The following is an 18663-nucleotide window of genomic DNA, read 5'->3' as shown; positions in this document are numbered from 1 at the left end:
TTTTAAGTAAGAGGTGAGGTTAACTGCAAGGAAAAGGGGGCAGGCTTGGGCCCAGGGATTTGAAGTATATACCGTATCTTCAAAGTAATTCTTACTTTCTGTGCCATCTGCTTCCAGTTGCTCTTCTCTAGGTTTCTGTTTAAATTTCATGTTTCCAAAGTGCATGATGGCTCCAGTGAGTTTATAGCATCCATACTTCTCATCAGGAAGAAAGCCCAAGATGTCCATGGCTTGCTGTAAAAACAGAAACAGATGGCCCTGTCTTCATTTGCCTAATGGCTGCAGTGAGCACCTCACCCCCGCTGTTACACCTCGGGGCTGTGGGCTGAAGGGAATGAGATAGACAGCTCTGTTCAAAGCAATGCAAATCAGCCCTGTTGGCACTTGGTCACCCGCAGTCTGCTCATCCCTTTAAAAGAGAATTAGGAAGGCACAAGACTAGGCTTGTTTATTCCCCAGTAGTTTTAGAACTTTCCTTCAATGCCCTGCCTCTCTCTGGTTCCTTCCAGCAACAGATCACTAACTGGCTGTATCAGGTCAATTATTTTGCCTTTCGTGGTTATGGCAGAAAGCACCATATCTGCTGAGTTGCTTGTTTCTGTGATCCCATGTGTTCTCCTGACTTTATTCTAGAGCAGACACATTTCAAAGACTGGTGAAAAGAAATGTTTAAGAAAAGCCACCTCACCATAAAATTGCATCCTAAGTATCCACTGCACAAGATGTGCATTCTCATACACCCCAAGAGGGAAAAAATTGGTCCAATCTTTCTAGTGGTTAATTTAGAATATGTACCAAGAGACTATAAAAAATTCATAATCCTTCGTATTTTCACTTCTAGGAACCTAGCATAAGGTGAATCTGATATACAGAAAAAGTGTTAAGCTACAGAGATATTCACCTCAGTGGGAGTGAAAAAAAATCTTGAGTCTAACACTAGGAGAATAGCTCAATAAACAACAGCACAAATGCCTGATAAAATCTTAAGTACCCACTTAAATGTTTATGAAGAGTTCCTAAAGATACTTGAAATGCTTAAACGATTAAACTGAGAAAGCAAATTCTATATGCCAAATGTATATGCAGCATAATTACAGTCTTTTGGTAAAAAACAAAAAACACTAACATGACCATACAAAAGCAGCTGCAAATAGATAAAAACAGAATAAAGACTGTAAAGATATACACCAAATAAAAGAGATGTTTGCCACTGAGTTGAAATATCTTTCTACTTTTTCATAGCTTCCAAAGTTACTATATTGACAATGTGCAGTTTTCTCGTAAGTCAGTAAACTTTGGACAGAAGCAGCCCTACACCCCTATGGAAGCAAGACCACTTCTCTGGGTCCCTGAAGAACAGAACTCTAAGATGCTGTCTTTCATTTCTCATTGCCATTACCAGATTTCGCTTTGACAACTAACAAGCCTTACTTCTGTGGCCAGCAATTCTTCAGCATCATCCAAGCTCTCCACAGTAACTGCTCCACAGGAGCAAAAGTGGAAGTCTGAGGGATTTGCAGACACCAGGAGCATGTCTAGAGTGGGAAAACCATTCGTTAAACAGCTTAAAGAAATTCGCAAGGCCTTAGAAAATAATGGGTCAATATTCACAGTTTACGGTTTAAATCATACTTGTAAACAAGCTAAAATAAAATCCATATTTTAGACCCAAACTTCTACAATCAATGTTTGCCCTCTATTAACTTGTCAGTAATGTGTTAATGCCTCCCAAGAGAAGACAGGCTGGCAAATTCCAAAAACAGATTCAATTGCAGCAGTTTCAATTGGTGCAAAAAAACAAAAACAAACGAATAACAACAAAAAAAAAACACAGACAATGTGTGCTGGTAAAACTTTGAAAACAGGAATTTGGCCTAGATTTATGACTGAGGGCTGGAGGACAACGGTATTTTGTAAAATTATAAGTAGAACAGATCTGAGCTTCAAAAGCTAGGAAGCAGTCAGACCCTGGGGTCAGCGCCCAGGGAACATTAGCAGGGCAACCCTGTCACATCACATCCTCCCTATTAGGGAGCTGAGTCTGTCTTTCAAGGGATCCATAAGTCAGCTGCTGTGTTCAATGCTGCACCCTGATATGTCTAAGAGTCCTGACATGATTCACTTAGTCAGGAAACATAATCCAGGCCGAAGCAGAGGCAGGCTGTCAGCCACGCATCAACTGACTTGGCAGAATCATGTTAACCTCTCACTGCCCAATACTTGATCCCAATGAAGTTTTCTTGAGCTGATCTTATTTTTCTATTTATTGCTCAATGAAGTGAAAGTCGGTTATCTTGAACCCCAAATCTCAGAAACAAAGAAATTGGGCTACATAAACGTTCACAGCAGCTTTGTTAGAAAACAAGTCAAATGACCATCTGCAGTTGAATGGGCTAACAAACTGTTGTACATCCATACAGTGGATTATTATTCAGCAAACAAAGGAATGAACTATAAATACGTGCTAGAACATGGAAGAATTTCAAAATAATTATGCTGGGTTAAATAAGCCTGACAAGAAGAATATACACTCTATTTTTTTTGTTTTGTCTTTAAACATTCTAGAAAATACAAACTAATCTATGGTGACAGAAAGCATATTAGTGGTTGCTTAGGGACTGGGGCTGGGAGAGGAGGGCTCCAATGAGTGAGAAGGGACAGGAGGGAGGTCCAAGGACCTTCTGAAGATCCAAGCACACTTTTGAAAGTATACATGCATTATGTTGATTGTGGTGACAGTTTCATACACACACATATATATGTTAACACTTACCTGTTATATACTTAAAACACATGCCGTGTACTTTAGTTGAAAAGTACTTCAATAAATTTGTTTTATAAAACTTTAAAAATAAAACAAAATTGGCCTAGCTTAAATCAAGCAGAAGGTTAATATATGTATTTTAATAAAAATGACCTGTAAAATTTTTTACAGTACTTGTTTTATAAATGATTTTTATTTTTTAAATTGACAATTTAAAATTGTATATATTTATGGTGTACAACATGATGTTTTGATACATGTATACATTGCGGAATGGCTTATTCCAGCTAAGTAATGTATCATCATTTCACATACTTATTTTTTTGTGTGGTGAGAATATTTAAAATCTACTCTGTTAACCATTTCAAGCATATAATACATGGTTATTAACTATAATCACTGTGTTGTACAATAGATCTTCTGAACTTATTCAACTTTTTTAGATTCTACATGGGTGAGATAATGTGGTATTTGTCTTTCTGTCCCTGCCTTATTTCACTTAGCATAATATCCTTCAGGTTCATCCACGTTGCCATACTTGACAAAAATAACAAGATGTTCTTTTCTTTTCTTTTCTTTTTTTGAGACAGGGTCTCACTCTGTCACCCAGGCTAAGGTGCGGTGGCACGATCACAGCTCACTGAAGCCTCAATCTCCCAGGCTCAAGTGATCCTCCCACTTCAGCCTCCCTAGTAGCTGAGACCACAGGTGCATGCCAACATGGTCAACTAATTTTTTAATTTTTTATAGAAACAGGGTCTTGCTATGTTACTCAGGCTGACCTTGAACTCCTGGGCTCAAGCAATCCTCCCTCCTGGGCCTCCCAAAGTGTTGGGATTACAGTCATGAGCTACCATACCCAGCCAAGATTTCCTTCTTTTTCTTTAAGGCATAATAGTATCCTATTGTGTATATAGACCACATTTTCTTATCCATTCATCCTTCATGGACACTTAGGTTGTTTCTCTATCTCGGCAATTGTGAACAATGCTGCAGTGAACAGGGAGGTACAGATATTTCTTCAGGATACTGAGTTCATTTCCCTTGGATGTATTCCCAGTAGTGAGATAACTGGATCATAAGGTAGTTCTATTTGTAATTTTTTGATTAACTTTCATACCATTTTTCATAATAACTGTGCTAATTTATAGTTGACTCAACAGTGAACAAGAGTTCCCTTTTCTTCACATCCTTGCCGACATTTATTATCTCTTGTCTTCTGATAGCAAGACAATATCTCATTGTGGTTTTTGCTTTGCATTTCTGTGATGATTATTGATGTTGAGTCTTTTCTCACAGACCTGTTGGTCATTTGCATGTCTTCTTTGGAGAAACGTCTGTCAGGTCCTTTATCCATTTTTTAATCTGGTTGTTTTCTTGCTATTGAGTTGAGTTCTTTATATACTTTAGATATTAACCCCTTATTGATATACAGTTTGCAAGTATTTTTTCCCATTCATTCAGTAGATTCTCTCATGATGATGCATGATTGTTGTATAGTTTATGAAGCGAATACTCAGGGTATGAGGCCAAATGTCAAGGATTCCAATATGGAAGGACCTCTTGGTCACTTATCATCACTCCTGGAATCTATACACTAGTTGAATAGCAAGAATAGGTACAATAAATAAATAGAAACAAAAAAAGTCAAAAGAAAAAGAAAAGAAAAGGGAAAATATACGTAGGACCAAGCTATGCAGATGGCAGTGAGAACTAAGGATTTTGAATGAGCCCTGTCCAAAAGAACTGAAGAAATGAGTCTTAGCTATGCCTGGAACAAGGGTCAGATATAATTGAGAGCAAAGGGGTGAAGGGGTACTCATGGCCATGTAGAGGTCAAATAGGGACTGGCTCTGAGGTAACATGTCACCTCATTTCCTTGACTCCTTCAGTGGTTGGCCAGCCTCTCTGCTGTGATTTCCATACCCAATTCTTTTGTAGTGTGGACAAATCCTCATATTTCAGGATATGTGGACATCATCCTCATATTGTTAAGATATGCCCTCTTGTATTAAGCCTCAGGATACTCTGAAGCTCTTCTTTGGCAAACATGGATGGTAAGAGTTCCAGATCATCTTTTAAAATGTCCCCCAAAAGGACAATGGGTGCTAAAACAGGTAGACTGACAATACCCAGTTTGGACCACCAGATGTCAGGCTTTGCACAGTAATCAATCTCAGCAACCCCCAAAGACTGAAGGAGATAAATGAATTCAAGATAAGCATGAATTTTCCATAGCAGCCCAAAGGCATCAGATGCTTCTATTAGTAAACAGAGATGCTCTGAAAGTAATCTTGCAGTCTCTGCTGGTACCTTCATCAGATCTTATGTGTCAGTCGCCCTATACCATCCAGAAACACATGTCAAGAGTGTTAGATTTGATAGGGTTAATCAATGGAAGACCAAAAAAAATCCTGTTCCAGGTTGAGGTGAAGAGAAGGTGGGGAAGAGAATGTACTGCTTACATAACACCAATTACATCTATGGCAAAAATAATTGTCTCGTTCGCAGAGCTTTCCCCATTTGGTAAGGGTACTTTAAAGACCAAGTAGTCAAAACACTGCTAGATTTATACCATACTTAATCTAAGCATAATGGACTGGGAAAATTGTTCCCATCAGTTCACTAGCCTGGATCTGTAATCTTATCCTACGTCCACTTCTGTGGGAGCATTGTTGTCCTCAAAAGCTTACCTCAAATACAATACCTTGGAAATCAAATCAGCATGTCATTCTCTCCTTCCAATGAATCCCTATGCCACTTTAAACTCTCTACCATGGTCTACAATGTGCTGCATGGTCTAACCCCTGCCTACTTTACCCTATGTTACCCTCTCTACCACCCACAGTGGCCATTTTGCTATTCCAATAGTAAATCAAATGCATTCCTTCCTCAGGACCTTTGCACTCACTGTTCCCTCCTCCTGGAATTTTATTCCTGGAAATCTTTGCCTACTTGCTCCCTTACTTATTGAGGTGTCTGTAAAAATATTGTCTTTTCAGAGAAATTCCCTGACAATTTCATCTAAAATAGAACTATCCACAACCCTACCAAACCCCATTTCTTTCTGTCCCCTCACTGCACTTTATTTTTCTTTATTCACCTGCCATATAACCTACAAAGAAATTAGAGCATTTGTTTTTTTCTTTTTTGAGACAGAGTCTCACTCTGTCTCCCAGGCTAGAGTGCAGTGGCACATTCTTGGCTCACTGCAACCTCTGCCTCCCAGGTTCAAGTGATTCTCCTGCCTCAGCCTCCCAAGTAGCCACAATTACTAGCACCTGCCACCATGCCTGGCTAAGTTTCATATTTTTACTAGAGACTGGGTTTTATCATGTTAGCCAGGCTGGTCTCAAACTCCTGACCTCAAGCAATCCACCTGCCTCGGTCTCCCAAAGTGTTGGGATTACAGGCATGAGTCACTATGCCCAACCTAGATCATATATTCTGTACTTGTTTGTTGCCTGTCTTCCACACTAGACTATAAGCTCAGAAGGGCAGAGGCCTGTCTATCTTCTATCACCACTGTACCCCCCATGATTAAAAAGCAGTGCCTGATGTACACATGGAAGCTCCAGAATAAATATTTGTTGAATAAATACATGAAATTCATTCCCTTATTCCACAGGGATTTTTTTCTTATTTTATGTTTATGGCACTATCATTCTCCTAATCAAATCACAAAACTTGGGGATATTTTTGACTCATCACTCTTCCTCACTCCTACATTCAGTCACTACCAAGACCTGTTTATTCTTCCATGCATCTATCCCTTTTCCCCCACCCTTCCATTCCCAGACACTCTTTTAGATCACTGTCTTGTCATCTCATACTGGGACATTTGCAATCCCTTCCATCCAAATCTCTGCCTCCACACCATCCTGCCCATTACCAGCTTAATCGTCCCAAATACTGCCCTCAATAAATCATGACCTCCTATTGCCTCACTCCCCACAACACACTCACACACTTGCTCTGCCAACTCCCTGAGTTCAGAAACCATCAGAATAAAATCTCCACTATTCCTCTATGCAAATCTTTTCCTTTAGTCAAACTGGTCTCTCTGTTCCCTGCTCCTGCTTTGCCCTTTCCCAACATTGTGTACACTCTTCCTCCTACCAGAAGTAGCCTCCACTCTTCACTTTGTCGACTGAATCCCCTTCCCATTCTTCGTTTCCCAACCTAAATTCCCCTTCTTTATAAAACTCCTGAGCCAGACACGGTGGTTCACACCTGTAATCCCAGCACTTTGGGAGGCCAAGGTGGGAGGATTTCTTGAGGCCAGGAGTTTGAGACCAGCCTGGCCAACATGGTGAAACCCCATCTCTACTAAAAAAGAAAAAAGAGAGGAAACTCCCATTGACCACCACACACTATGATGCTATCTCCCTCCCCGGGTCTCTTATCTTTACCACTCATGTAGTTCTAATTAAGGCCTTAAATTAATGCTTTTATACACACACACACACACACACACACACACACACACACTCACCCACTCACCTCTGCTGGGTATCCTACCCACTTTCAAACACTCTTCTTCCTTTTGCTACCAAATTGAAAAAGAAGTGTTGCCATTTACTGTCTGTCCATATAAAATTATACAACACTAGTTCTATAATTGGTTCAACTCCCTAAGTTTTAAGGATGAATATACTGAAGTCTAAATAGGCTAAGAAACTTACTGAATAACACTTTTTCATCCCCCAAATATGGCTTATTTTTCTTGTTTTGGAATAACCCTAAGCTCCAGAATCCTACACTTACCATGAAGCTCTTTTTGTCCAGATAGAATTTGATAGAATATGTGGTAGTTCCTCTCTCCAGGCTGCTGGAAAATCACCCTGGACTTTTCAAGAAAATCTGGATGATGAGAAATGAATAAAGATTCATACTTAGGCATTCTTGCAAAATGTAGAACAAAAGTAATCAGGCTGAGTGCAGTGGCTCACAACTGTAATCCCAGCATTTTGGGAGGCCGAGGTGGGAGGAGCACTTGAGGCCAGGAGTTTGAAACCAGCCTGTGCAACATAGTGAGACCCCGTTTCCACAAAGAAAAATTTTAAAAATTAGCTGGGCATGGTGGCACATGTCTGTAGCTGCAGCTACTTGAGAGGCTGAGGTAGAGGATTGCTTGATCCCAGGAGTTTGAGGCTGCAGTGAGCCATGATCGTGCCATGGCACTCCAGCCTGAACAACAGAGTGAGACCCTGTCAAGAAAGAAAAGAAAAGAAAGAAAGAAGGAAGGGAGAAAGAGAAAGAGAGAGAGAGAAAAGGAAAGGAAAGGAAAGAAAAGAAAGAAAAGAAAAGAAAAGAAAAGAAGGAAGAAGGAAAAAAAGTAATCAGATAGTGCAATGACTACTTACAGATATCAATGTCCACAGATGACAGCATGCCTCTGGCACCAAAGTGCATCCTGATGAATTTGCCCTAGCGTGGACACAGAACACACTCAGACACAGAACACAGTTTCCTATTCAAATTTTCCAAGCACTTGCAATGGCTTCACTATATGTAACTCTCAAAACGACTACTTCCTCAAAAGTAAGAAACAAACAAACAAACAAAAAAAAAAAAAAAAAAAAAAAGAACAGAAAAATGCAATGTGGGTTTGAGATGAGATAGCACCAGCTAATATCTGGAGGAAGCCAGAATGATTGTCAGGACTAGCAGTGGTTCTGGCTTGTAGCCCCAAATCTGCTGATTGCTACCTGTGTATTCTTGCGGGCACTGTGAAATCTCTCTGGGCCTCACTGTTCTTATCTAAAGATAATAAAAATATTTCCTCATCATATTTGTTTGTTCATTCACCAACATTCATTGAGCATCTACTAAGATCCAGGTAACCTTCTAGGCACTAGAGATACCACATAAGAAAAATAGACATGGTCCCTACCCTCACAAACCTTATAGGCTAGTGGGTAAGCAGTTACTGCAACAGCTCTGACATAAAATCACAAGAAAAGCCAGTATCCTAGAACTTAGAAAGTCAGAGAAAGAGGGGGCATAAAATGGAGTTGAAGAGGTAGACAAACTCCATATCATGTAAGCCATGTAGAACATGGGAAAGGGTAGGGTTTTATTTTTTGTGTGCTTGGGAGACATTGTAAGGTTTTAAGCAGAGGAGTGATGTGATCTAATTTGTTTCAAAGCACACCTTGGCCTAAAGAATAGACAGATACTCTTTCTTCCTTATCAGTGAAAAGCCATAAGGCAGGATCTAGAGGGGCAGAAATGCTGTCCAGAGGTGCCAGCACCCATGTCAGAATGCCAGATGCAGCTAAGGAGGTGGCACCATCTGGTTGCAGCTAGAGCCTGTGGGATGAGGATGCTGGAACAGGGAGAAAGTCAGCCTGGTGGAGGTTGGCCCATGCCAGGAAGGCACCAGGGCAGGACAGCAGCCTGGCAAGAAGAGGTGAGTAGCTCTGTACAGGGGGATCGAACAGGTACATTAAAATATGTAGGACAGTGGGAGTCACACAAACACACATGTATATATACCCATACATACAAATGCGCAGGTACATATATATGTGTGCACATACACATATACAGAGGTATATGTATACATATCTATTTAGTATTAATTGAAAATTTTAACCCAGATTTCTTGATTATTTGGAACTCCTTTTTTTTTTTCTTCTATCTTCTTTCTTTCCTTCCATTGATCCATCTTCATGCTTATTTTTCTCCTCTACTTCTTTCCTTCTGTCTTTCCAACTTTTCTCTCCTTTCTGTTCTCTTCTTCATCGTTTTTTAAGGCAAGTTCCTGCTCTGTCACCCAGCCGGAGTGTAGTGGTATCATCATAGCTCATTGCAGCCTCAAACACCTGGGTTCAAGTCATCCTCCTGCCTCAGCCACTTGAGTAACTGGGACTACAGGTGCACACGACCACTCCAGGCTAATATTTGTGTTTTTAGTAGAGACAAAGTCTCACTGTGTTACCCAGGCTGATCTTGAACTCCTGGGCTCAAGTGATCTGCCCACTTCAGCCTCCCAAAATGTTAGGGTTACAGGCATGAGCCACCACACTTGGCTATCTTTCTTTTTACCTGATGTTTTTCCCTTTCTTCCTTTTATTTTTTTCCTTATCTTTCCTCTTTCCTTTTTAAAAATGTTCTTTTTCCATCCCTCTATTCCTTCCTTTTTCTTCCCTTGCTTTTTTTTCCCCAGCTTTCTATCTTTCATGTTTCAGCAGAAAGTCCTTTAGCATTCTAACAAATCCCAAATCTACCAGTTGTTTTATGAACCAGTATTAGTGCCTGCTATGACCAGCCAGACACTGTAAGCACATCTAAATGTGAACAGAGCAGCTCTAAGGCTTTGGATGGAAACTAGCCAAATCAGCATGTGGTTATTATTTAATTATGCCAGGAGACTCAAACAGGAAGCCTTCTGCAAATTTTCTTGTGAATTATACAGTGGCTCCCTGCCACTCATTCTTGGCATAATATGAATTTGTTAAACTAGGTTTAGAAATCCAAATTCTTCCTCTTCCGTGGGAGTTCTAGTTATCAAAAGCTACTTAAAAATACTTTCTCATCAGACCCCCAAAAAAGTCTTCAGTGAAAAATATTCAGGGGTAAGGAGGCCATAGGCAAGAGTACAAACAGTAATTGTAGTAAGTGAATTAGGAAGTGCCTACTGGTTTAGGAAATTACGAAGGAGAAAATATTTCAAATATGTACAACGTAATAAAATATAAGGCATGATTATAATTTTTGGGGTGAGCTTCTCTACTGGGAGTGGAATTTGAAACTATTAAGATAAATGCTTTTTTCTTGAAATTGACCAAATAGAAACTCTTCAGATGTATATTTATTTATAAAAATTTAATTGTCTTAATGATATAGATGGTAAATGTTTGTGAGAAATCTAACATTACAAACTTTAATCAAAGAGCTTCTTTGGTGTTCTAGGATTTTTTTCATACCTATGTGCTTACATATGAGTTTTACCATTGCATACAAATTATACTTGGATATTATGCTAAATCATGTTACTTACAAAACGAGAGGAGTTGTCATTTCTCAGGGTTTTAGCATTTCCAAATGCTTCCAAGATAATATTCGCTTGCATGATTTGCTCTTCTAACGCCCCCTGAGACACATGAAAGAGAAGTACAGTTGATTAAGCTATTAGTAGAATTCTGTAATGTGGCAAGCCCTCCATCTCCAGGTCAAACCCCATTCTTGCTTTGATAACCAATGGCCAAAACCTGCTTCCAAACTTGGTTATATTATCTTGGAATGAGAAATCAGAAAAACAGTTGGATGACAGAGGCTAACAATATACAATACCCCTATGAATACATGGGAGCTCATTTATTTGCAATGCTTCTTTTTTGGTTGGCATTGGCCTGAGTGGGAAAAAAAAAATCGTCACCAAATAAAAAAGAAAAACATACCAGCTTATTTACAGACAAATATCATATCATGTATTTCCCCCATCATTAATCTTCCTCTCTTCCCATCTGATCTTTGTACCTGGAAATTTATCCTAGCATAATACAACAGACTCTTGGTGTTATTAAACTACACTTTTGCTTGCTTCTTTTCCTAAGTAATCTAGAGGTTCCCACCGAGTAGTGACTTTTAATAGTATTGATCTTGAATTTGAATCACCTGTGCTCAGGCTGATGGGCCAAAACATATCATTGACCTATCTACCATATCTACATGGCTTTGTTGTTTTCCAGTCAGCCTCAAAGACCCATTTTATGGGGGTAACTATATAGTATATGGTATTTAATAATTTATGGATTTATAAATATTATATCCCTTCTTATATCCCTTCTACTATATAATACTCCCCATTTTATGGGGGAACGTATATAGTACATCGTACTCAATAATTTATGGATTTATAAGTATTATATCCCTTCTCAGTAATATGGGTTTACTGTCCTTCAAATAAGTTAGAGAACATTATATATATATGAGCAAAGATTTCCATAGAAGTGTTATATATTATGTATTGTATTATATCATAAAACTCAATGTCTAAACCAAACCATTTAATGCACACCAAAAAAAAAAAAATCTAAAATGCTTGTAAAAACAAAGTTATAGATATAACTATCTATAAATAAAAGAGTTCAATGATATCCAAAGAAATCAGTAATCAAACTCAGGAATGTGGTCGTTAGAAAAGAAACTTCTATAGTTTAAAAATTGAGCCAGATGACTATTTTAATATATTTCTTACTTTGCAAAAACAGCAAACATCCAGTATCTAATTGAAAAAGCAAAATAATCATGCCAGACATAGAAAAATGAGAGGTCTAACAGCTCAATAACTCATTGATTTTGAGTTCCATTCAGCATTACCTAATTTTATTTTGCATACCAACGTGTATGGTCTTAGTTATCCTCTAGTTATTATGATGTCCATTAACATGTTAATGGAGCTAAACTAAAATGAACAAGTTTTTTTTTTTTTTTTTTTTTTTTTTTTTTTAAATAGGGAAGGCAAAGGTTTTTCTGAACGTGGTATGTGATTAACATTGAGGGATATGTCCATTAGGCATTTAGAACTTGATCCAGGAGTTAGGTATGAATGAAGAAAACTTTTATTGGTGCATATTTATGGGAATTTGATATCTCACAGTAGCTAAAGGGATTCAGAAATATCCAAGCCACCGATGACCCTAGACTTTAGGTAAGATGGTTTGAATCTTGAGGACTTAACTTACAGATCCAACAAACAAAGACCAGGCCAGAAAATGCCCCTTTAAGCAGATGTGAAATTGATTATGTAATTAATGTTTTCATGTTATTGTTTGGAGCACTTGATGATCCTCTCAAGGAGCAAAGGAAAGATTTAAAAAAAAAAAATACTTTTCTATGATTTGCAAATTGTCCTGTGGCACTTGTTGCCTCCTTACTTCCCAAAAGTGGTCAGGACAGAGCCTCCATGATCCAGTGGATAGGGCCACCTCATCTTTTCTGCCAAGCTATATAAACACTTACCGGCTTTTTCCTGGGTTCACTCATGGCTGCTATGGTGGCAAAATACTGGATAATATGTTTGCTGTTCACAGTCTTTCCAGCACCAGATTCTCCTCTGTGATTTGAAATTCAGTGACACAGTTAACTAGTTCTGATTATCAATGCAATGAAAGAAAGGTAATTTTGATTATATAGGCTATGGCAAGCAGGGAAGCTTTTACATAAAAGTAGAGCTTCTGATGGAACTTGAGGACATATTGACATTTAATTGGTTGGGAGAAAAGCAAGGACATTTCAGGCTGGAAAAACAGCATGGGCAAAAATCTGGAGTTAGAAAGATCACAAATTTTGTAAATATTAGGAAGCCTGTTCCTTATGGTCCTAATAACAAAGAGTAGGAAAGCGCCTCTTCTAACTAGACAAGGCTCCTCATGACCAGCTGTTCAAGAGATTTTCACATATGAAGGCTACCATACAGCCAAGTCCAACCCTCTTCTCAGAAAAAGGCTACCAATTACTTCACCGGGCAGTTGGGCTTTAGGCTTTACCTTACCTTTGACAACCAGCTAACTTTGTAATGTGGGAAGAGCACAGTGGTAAATCTATAGCCTCTTCAACATAAGCATCATTGAATCAAGTCCTGCCTGCCTTTATCTATACAAAACTCCAGAAAATAGTTTATCATCTCTATGAAAGTCTGAACTCCAACTGTTCATCTAGCTCTAAAATTCTGAGACCTTATGATTTCTCCTGGGATAACTGAAGCCAATGGAGAGCCCAATGTACAAGATGGTATCATCATCATTGCATGGGAAGGTAAAGGACTTTAGCACTTCACAGCCCCTTGAGTCTCAGTCACCATGCTGACACTTTACCTGGCCGGCCAGTACTCTTTTCATCAAAACTCACATACAATAAGATACGACTGTGACCCTTCCTTCTATCCTTTTCACTCCCTTTCTTATTTCTCTAAATGTCACCATCTTTTAGTTTTCACTGCTTCATGTACTTTGGCCTGCCCCAATCTGGCTGCCCACAACTGCCTCTTAAATGTTCCATGGGCATACCTACTGGACATTCAGCCCCTCTGCTTAGCCAGTCCAGAGGCTTTTGAAGGTGACCATTTGGGACAGTGTAGCTCTCTTAATCATCAAGAAAGTAATTAAGATCAGCTCATGCACTATTTCTAAAGGATCTCTGAAAATGAGGGAGGCAGACTAGCTGACACCATATTTGGAGTCATCACTGACTAAAGCACAATGACAATTTCCTGAGTATCTTTTTCTTACCTCAAAGGTATTGCACCTAAAGGGCAATTAATTCAAAGATGGTGAATCAAAGTTTTATTCCCAGTGAAATGGAGGTATCTATTTCCACTGAAACTTACTTCAGGCCAAAAAAGAAAAACAAGGCAAACACTTACGTAAAGAGTATAGACTGATTTTCTCGATCTACAAAAGAAAGAAAAATGCCAGAATATTCGAGGATTATGTATTAGTATGAACTTATTCAAAATTTCCCTAGCTACAATTTGAAATCAGACACAAGGGAAAGGATTAGCATCATTTATAGTTAGAAAAACATAGCACTCAAATGGTACAGAGTAAAATCGATTTTCTCTTGCCCCTATGTATGCCAGTCATAAGAACATATAAATTAAAGGCCTATTTCTTTGCTCTACATACAAATGGTAACCAACTAATGATTGAGATTCTTGACACTTTAAGCCTTTTAAGAATCATTGTGTAATAATATCTATAGAATAACTTCTTTGTGCCAGACACTAGAGCAGATGCTTTATATAATAAAGGCTAACATCTACAGGGGGCTTACTCTGGGCCAGCCACTGGGCCGAGCACTTTAAATGCATTATCTCACTTTGATGTACAAACTAATCGGCCCAATAACCCTAGGAGGTAGGTACTATTTCTCCCACATTTTATCTAGAAGGAAACAGAGGCTTCAAGTGATTAGCTAACTGTAAAGGCCATGCTCCACTCACAATGCCTAAGTGCCTCTTAGGCACATAGAAAAAAAGTAGATCAGATATTTTTACTTTTCATTTTGTAGGGCAGCTACTCACTGTGAAGCATGTCCTGAAAGGCATTATTGGCAACAGCAAAGATGTGAGGGGGAGCCTCTGATCGCCTCTTCCCTTTGTAGGCCGCCACGACTTCTTTCTTATACACGGGAAGCCATTTGTAAGGGTTTATGGTCACACAGAAGAGACCTGAATATGTCTGAGGGAAGATCAGAAAAGATTTCAGAAACTAGATTAGAAATACTTCCAGGTTTGTCAGCTCTTCCACTGTCAAGTAACATTTGCTCAAATGTTACTTATAAAGGAACTCAGAGGAGAGTTTTTGGAATCATGTAGAGAAGGGACTTCTAACAAGAAGAGACAGAACCAGGTTAGAGTAACATCAGGACCTGGGATTACCTCTCTCCTGGGAGACCTGCTAATTACTAACAAGTCTGACACATGGAGCTTCTGAAGACAGAGAGGACCCTAATGGTAGGACTGCAGAGATTTCAGTAACCAGCCATCAGGCATTTGAGGCCAGAGGGGATTCTCTGCCTCAGCAAGATTAGGGGCTTGATTTTTAGGGCACTGAGAAGGAATAGCTCATGTGGGTCACTCAGTCACTGAAGGGGTTGAATTATGGCCCCTAAATAGATATGTTTATGTCCTATTCTCCAGAGCCTGTGAATGTGATCTTATTTGGAAAAAATAGAGCCTTTACAAATGTAATTAAGGGTTAAGGGTCTCAAGATGATGACATCCAGGTGGGTCTTAAATACAATAACTTGTGTTTTTATAAAAGACACACACAGGAGAAGGTGATGTGACAATGGAGGCAGAGATGGAGTGATACAACCAAAAGGAATGCTAGAGCCGCTAGAAGCTGGAAGAGACAAGGAAAGATTCTCCCCCAAAGGCCTCCAGAGGGAGTGCAGCCCTGCTGATTGGATTTGATTTTGGACTTCTGGCCTCCAGCACTGTAAGAGAATAATTTCTGTTGTTTTAAGCCACCCAGCTTGTGGTAATTTTGTTATAGCACCCCAGGGAAACTAACACAGTTACGTGGTAAATCAGAGAGCTGAGGAGCAAGCTGGTTGCATGCCATGGTTCCTATGGCCACGGGTCCCAGATGCTACATCTTAGCTTAATCTACTCAGCACTGCTTCTGCTGCATAGGTTTTGAGCAAGTCAAAGAACCTGAGCAACCAACCATCATCAATTTAATGATGATGAAGAAATCATCTCACTCATTAATCACTAACTAGGTGACATGCATTGAACTAGGTGCTTTACCTACATTCTTTTATTTAATACCCCAGGCTCCCATGGAGAGGCAGACATTGTTATCCCACTTTATAGATAAGGCAACTTCAAGAAGTTAGGAAACTTAACAAGCAAGTGACAGTGCTGATGGCTAGTCTGTCAGGCTCCAAGCCTCATGCTTTTAACTAAGGGTGATCTGTGGGAAGGCACATGAATGTTGACAAAATGAAATTGGGGAAATGCTAAGATAAGGTCCCTTCCCAGTAGACATTCCTCAAGGACTATCCCCGTGTGAGCATGCTTAGACTCAATGTGAGAGAGCACCCAGGAGAGACTGGGACGTGCAATCTGAGTGCCAGCATGACAGTTCAGCAGGAAAGCATATTACACACATAGATCATCCACTGGCCATAGCGCCGCTTCAGGGCATGCAGCACGGATGCCTCATTGAGGTGAGTCAGCATTGCCATATCTTCAATCATTTCAAACTCTGGAGGATTCATCTGCTGGATTTTGTCCTCTTTTATGCTCAGACTCTGCAGAGAGAAGAAAAATACACGATATATTCCCCTGTCTCCTATGCTTATTCATTTTCCCATGCATCAGAAAGAATATTCAGACTCAAAAAGAAAAAAATGATGCCTCATTAGGGGATGGGGCCAGAAGAAATTAAGCCAAACTTCATGGAAAAAAACAGGTGCTCCCTGAAAAAGTCTTCTCCTTCCCTAAAGATGAAGTAAACATAGTATTTTTGTTATATCAAGATTTTCTGTCATGCAGTACCCTAATCTTGTGGCTTCTGGCTAGCCCTGATTGCCTCTAAGAGTACATAGATCACATTATGCATGATCTAACCCCCAACTTCCAGCCCTTGATGTCCCAACATACCTTGGAAATTTAGAAGAAGCAGCTTGGAGTGGAGGATTAAGGAGGCAGACCTTTTCCTTCCAGACCTAGTTCAAAACCTGTCTCCTCCCTCAAACCTTCCCAACTACTCCAGCTTATTAGTTTGTCCTCTTTTGTTAAGTCTTACCACTTGTACTATCTTTACATTAATACTCTTGTGTATGTTTTAATAATTGACTATGTTAGACTATTTTCTGGCTAGACTATAAATACCTTAAGAAGGATTTTTGATGTTGTCTTCTTTAATGACATTCAAAAACTTGGACATGCATGTTCATTTTTGATGTTGTTGTCTTAATAACTATAATTATTAAATGCTTAGTAACTATAATCACAATGCTTGGGATATGGTAAATAATAAATATTAATATCTTGATGAATATGGATGCATTTCTACTATCAAATACTTTCTTGAGATTCTTCTCACAGGTTTCCTAACACCCTTTCTATACCCCTTTTCCATGATTAATACATATTTGTGTCAATTGATTGCCCCATTTAATCCTAGTTGGTGATGGCTTCTTCCCAAGGCTCTCACACTCTTTACATTCTTGATTCAATTTCTATCCATCTGTCTTCTTCGACATTGTTCTAATAGTAATCCCTCTTCTTTTGAGTCCCTTCACTTTCTGTATTTCAAGGACTCCTCATCTCCCCTCAAACCCATGCAGAACGTAATCCTATCTCATACATCTTCAAAAACCTCCCCTTTTCCCTAATTCTATTTTTGTATTTTTTTCATTACCAACTTTCATCGATAAGTAGTACTTTACACCCACTGGATTTATTGCCTTTGTTAATGTTACAAAGACCAAAGGTGATTGGAAGTGTAGTCACTTCTAACATGAGGAAGAGGAATCCTGGAGCCAGGGAGACAAAGAGTAAAGCTAGGGGAATGGGACCTTCATAACATGAAGGAAGGACAAGCAGGACAAAATAAACGACCTTCAGACTCTTCTTTCTACCTGCATTAATGGCTTTCATGCTCTTCTTTGTATGGTTGTAACCACATCATAGTCATAAATCACCTTAAGTGCTGTTGAAGGCAAAGTAGTTTGTTTTGGAGAATGTGCTCAGAAGAGCAAGCCTCACATCTGGAGGCCTAATAAAATTTAGTTGGTCATCATTAAGAAAATGAGAAGACAATACATAGACTGAGAGAAAATATGTACAAATAATACATGTGATAAGGGATTTGCATCCAGAAAGTAAAAAGAACTCTTACAACTGAATAATGGAGAGGCAATAGCCCAATTAAAAAAATGGGCAAAGAGTTTGAATAGACATTTCCCTGAAGGAGATAAACAAATGGCCAATATGTACATGAAAAGATGCTCAACGTCATTAGTCACTAGGGAAATGCAAATAAAAATCACATTCAAATACCACTTTATGCCCAACAGAATGGCTGTAATCAAAAAGAAAATAAAATGTGCTTGTAAGAATATGGAGGAAGTTTCATTCTTATATGTTGCTGATGGAAATGTAAAATGGTAGCCACTTTGGAAAGCAGTTTGGAAATTTCTCAAAATGCTTAATACAGAGTTACCATATGATCCAGCAAATGCACTCCCAAGAGAAATGAAAACATGTGTCCCCACAAAAACTTGCACATGCATGTTCATGGAAACATTATTCATAATAGACAGAACATACAAACAACCCAGTGATAATCAACTGATGAATGGATGAACAACATGGTATATCCGTAAAATGGAATACTATTTATCCATAAAAGGGAATGAAATAAATATTT

General features: G+C 39.0%; 1 protein-coding gene across 1 annotated transcript in view; it reads right to left on the bottom strand.

The window, feature by feature from the left end:
- LOC105477550 (myosin heavy chain 15) overlaps nt 1-18663 on the bottom strand; it is a 128796-nt gene that overhangs the window by 103567 nt on the left and 6566 nt on the right. Inside the window, exons 3-11 of the mRNA XM_024791456.2 lie at nt 16394-16537; nt 14799-14955; nt 14139-14166; nt 12737-12830; nt 10773-10865; nt 8131-8194; nt 7532-7627; nt 1432-1535; nt 96-234 (exon numbers count right to left, since the gene is read on the bottom strand). Coding sequence (XP_024647224.1) covers nt 96-234; nt 1432-1535; nt 7532-7627; nt 8131-8194; nt 10773-10865; nt 12737-12830; nt 14139-14166; nt 14799-14955; nt 16394-16537 — 919 coding nt within the window. The remainder of the gene's footprint in view (nt 1-95; nt 235-1431; nt 1536-7531; nt 7628-8130; nt 8195-10772; nt 10866-12736; nt 12831-14138; nt 14167-14798; nt 14956-16393; nt 16538-18663) is intronic.

The sequence above is a fragment of the Macaca nemestrina genome, chromosome 2 (genome assembly GCF_043159975.1).
Source record: "Macaca nemestrina isolate mMacNem1 chromosome 2, mMacNem.hap1, whole genome shotgun sequence".
Classification (NCBI taxonomy): domain Eukaryota; kingdom Metazoa; phylum Chordata; class Mammalia; order Primates; family Cercopithecidae; genus Macaca; species Macaca nemestrina.
This window is presented reverse-complemented; position numbering and strand designations above follow the sequence as displayed.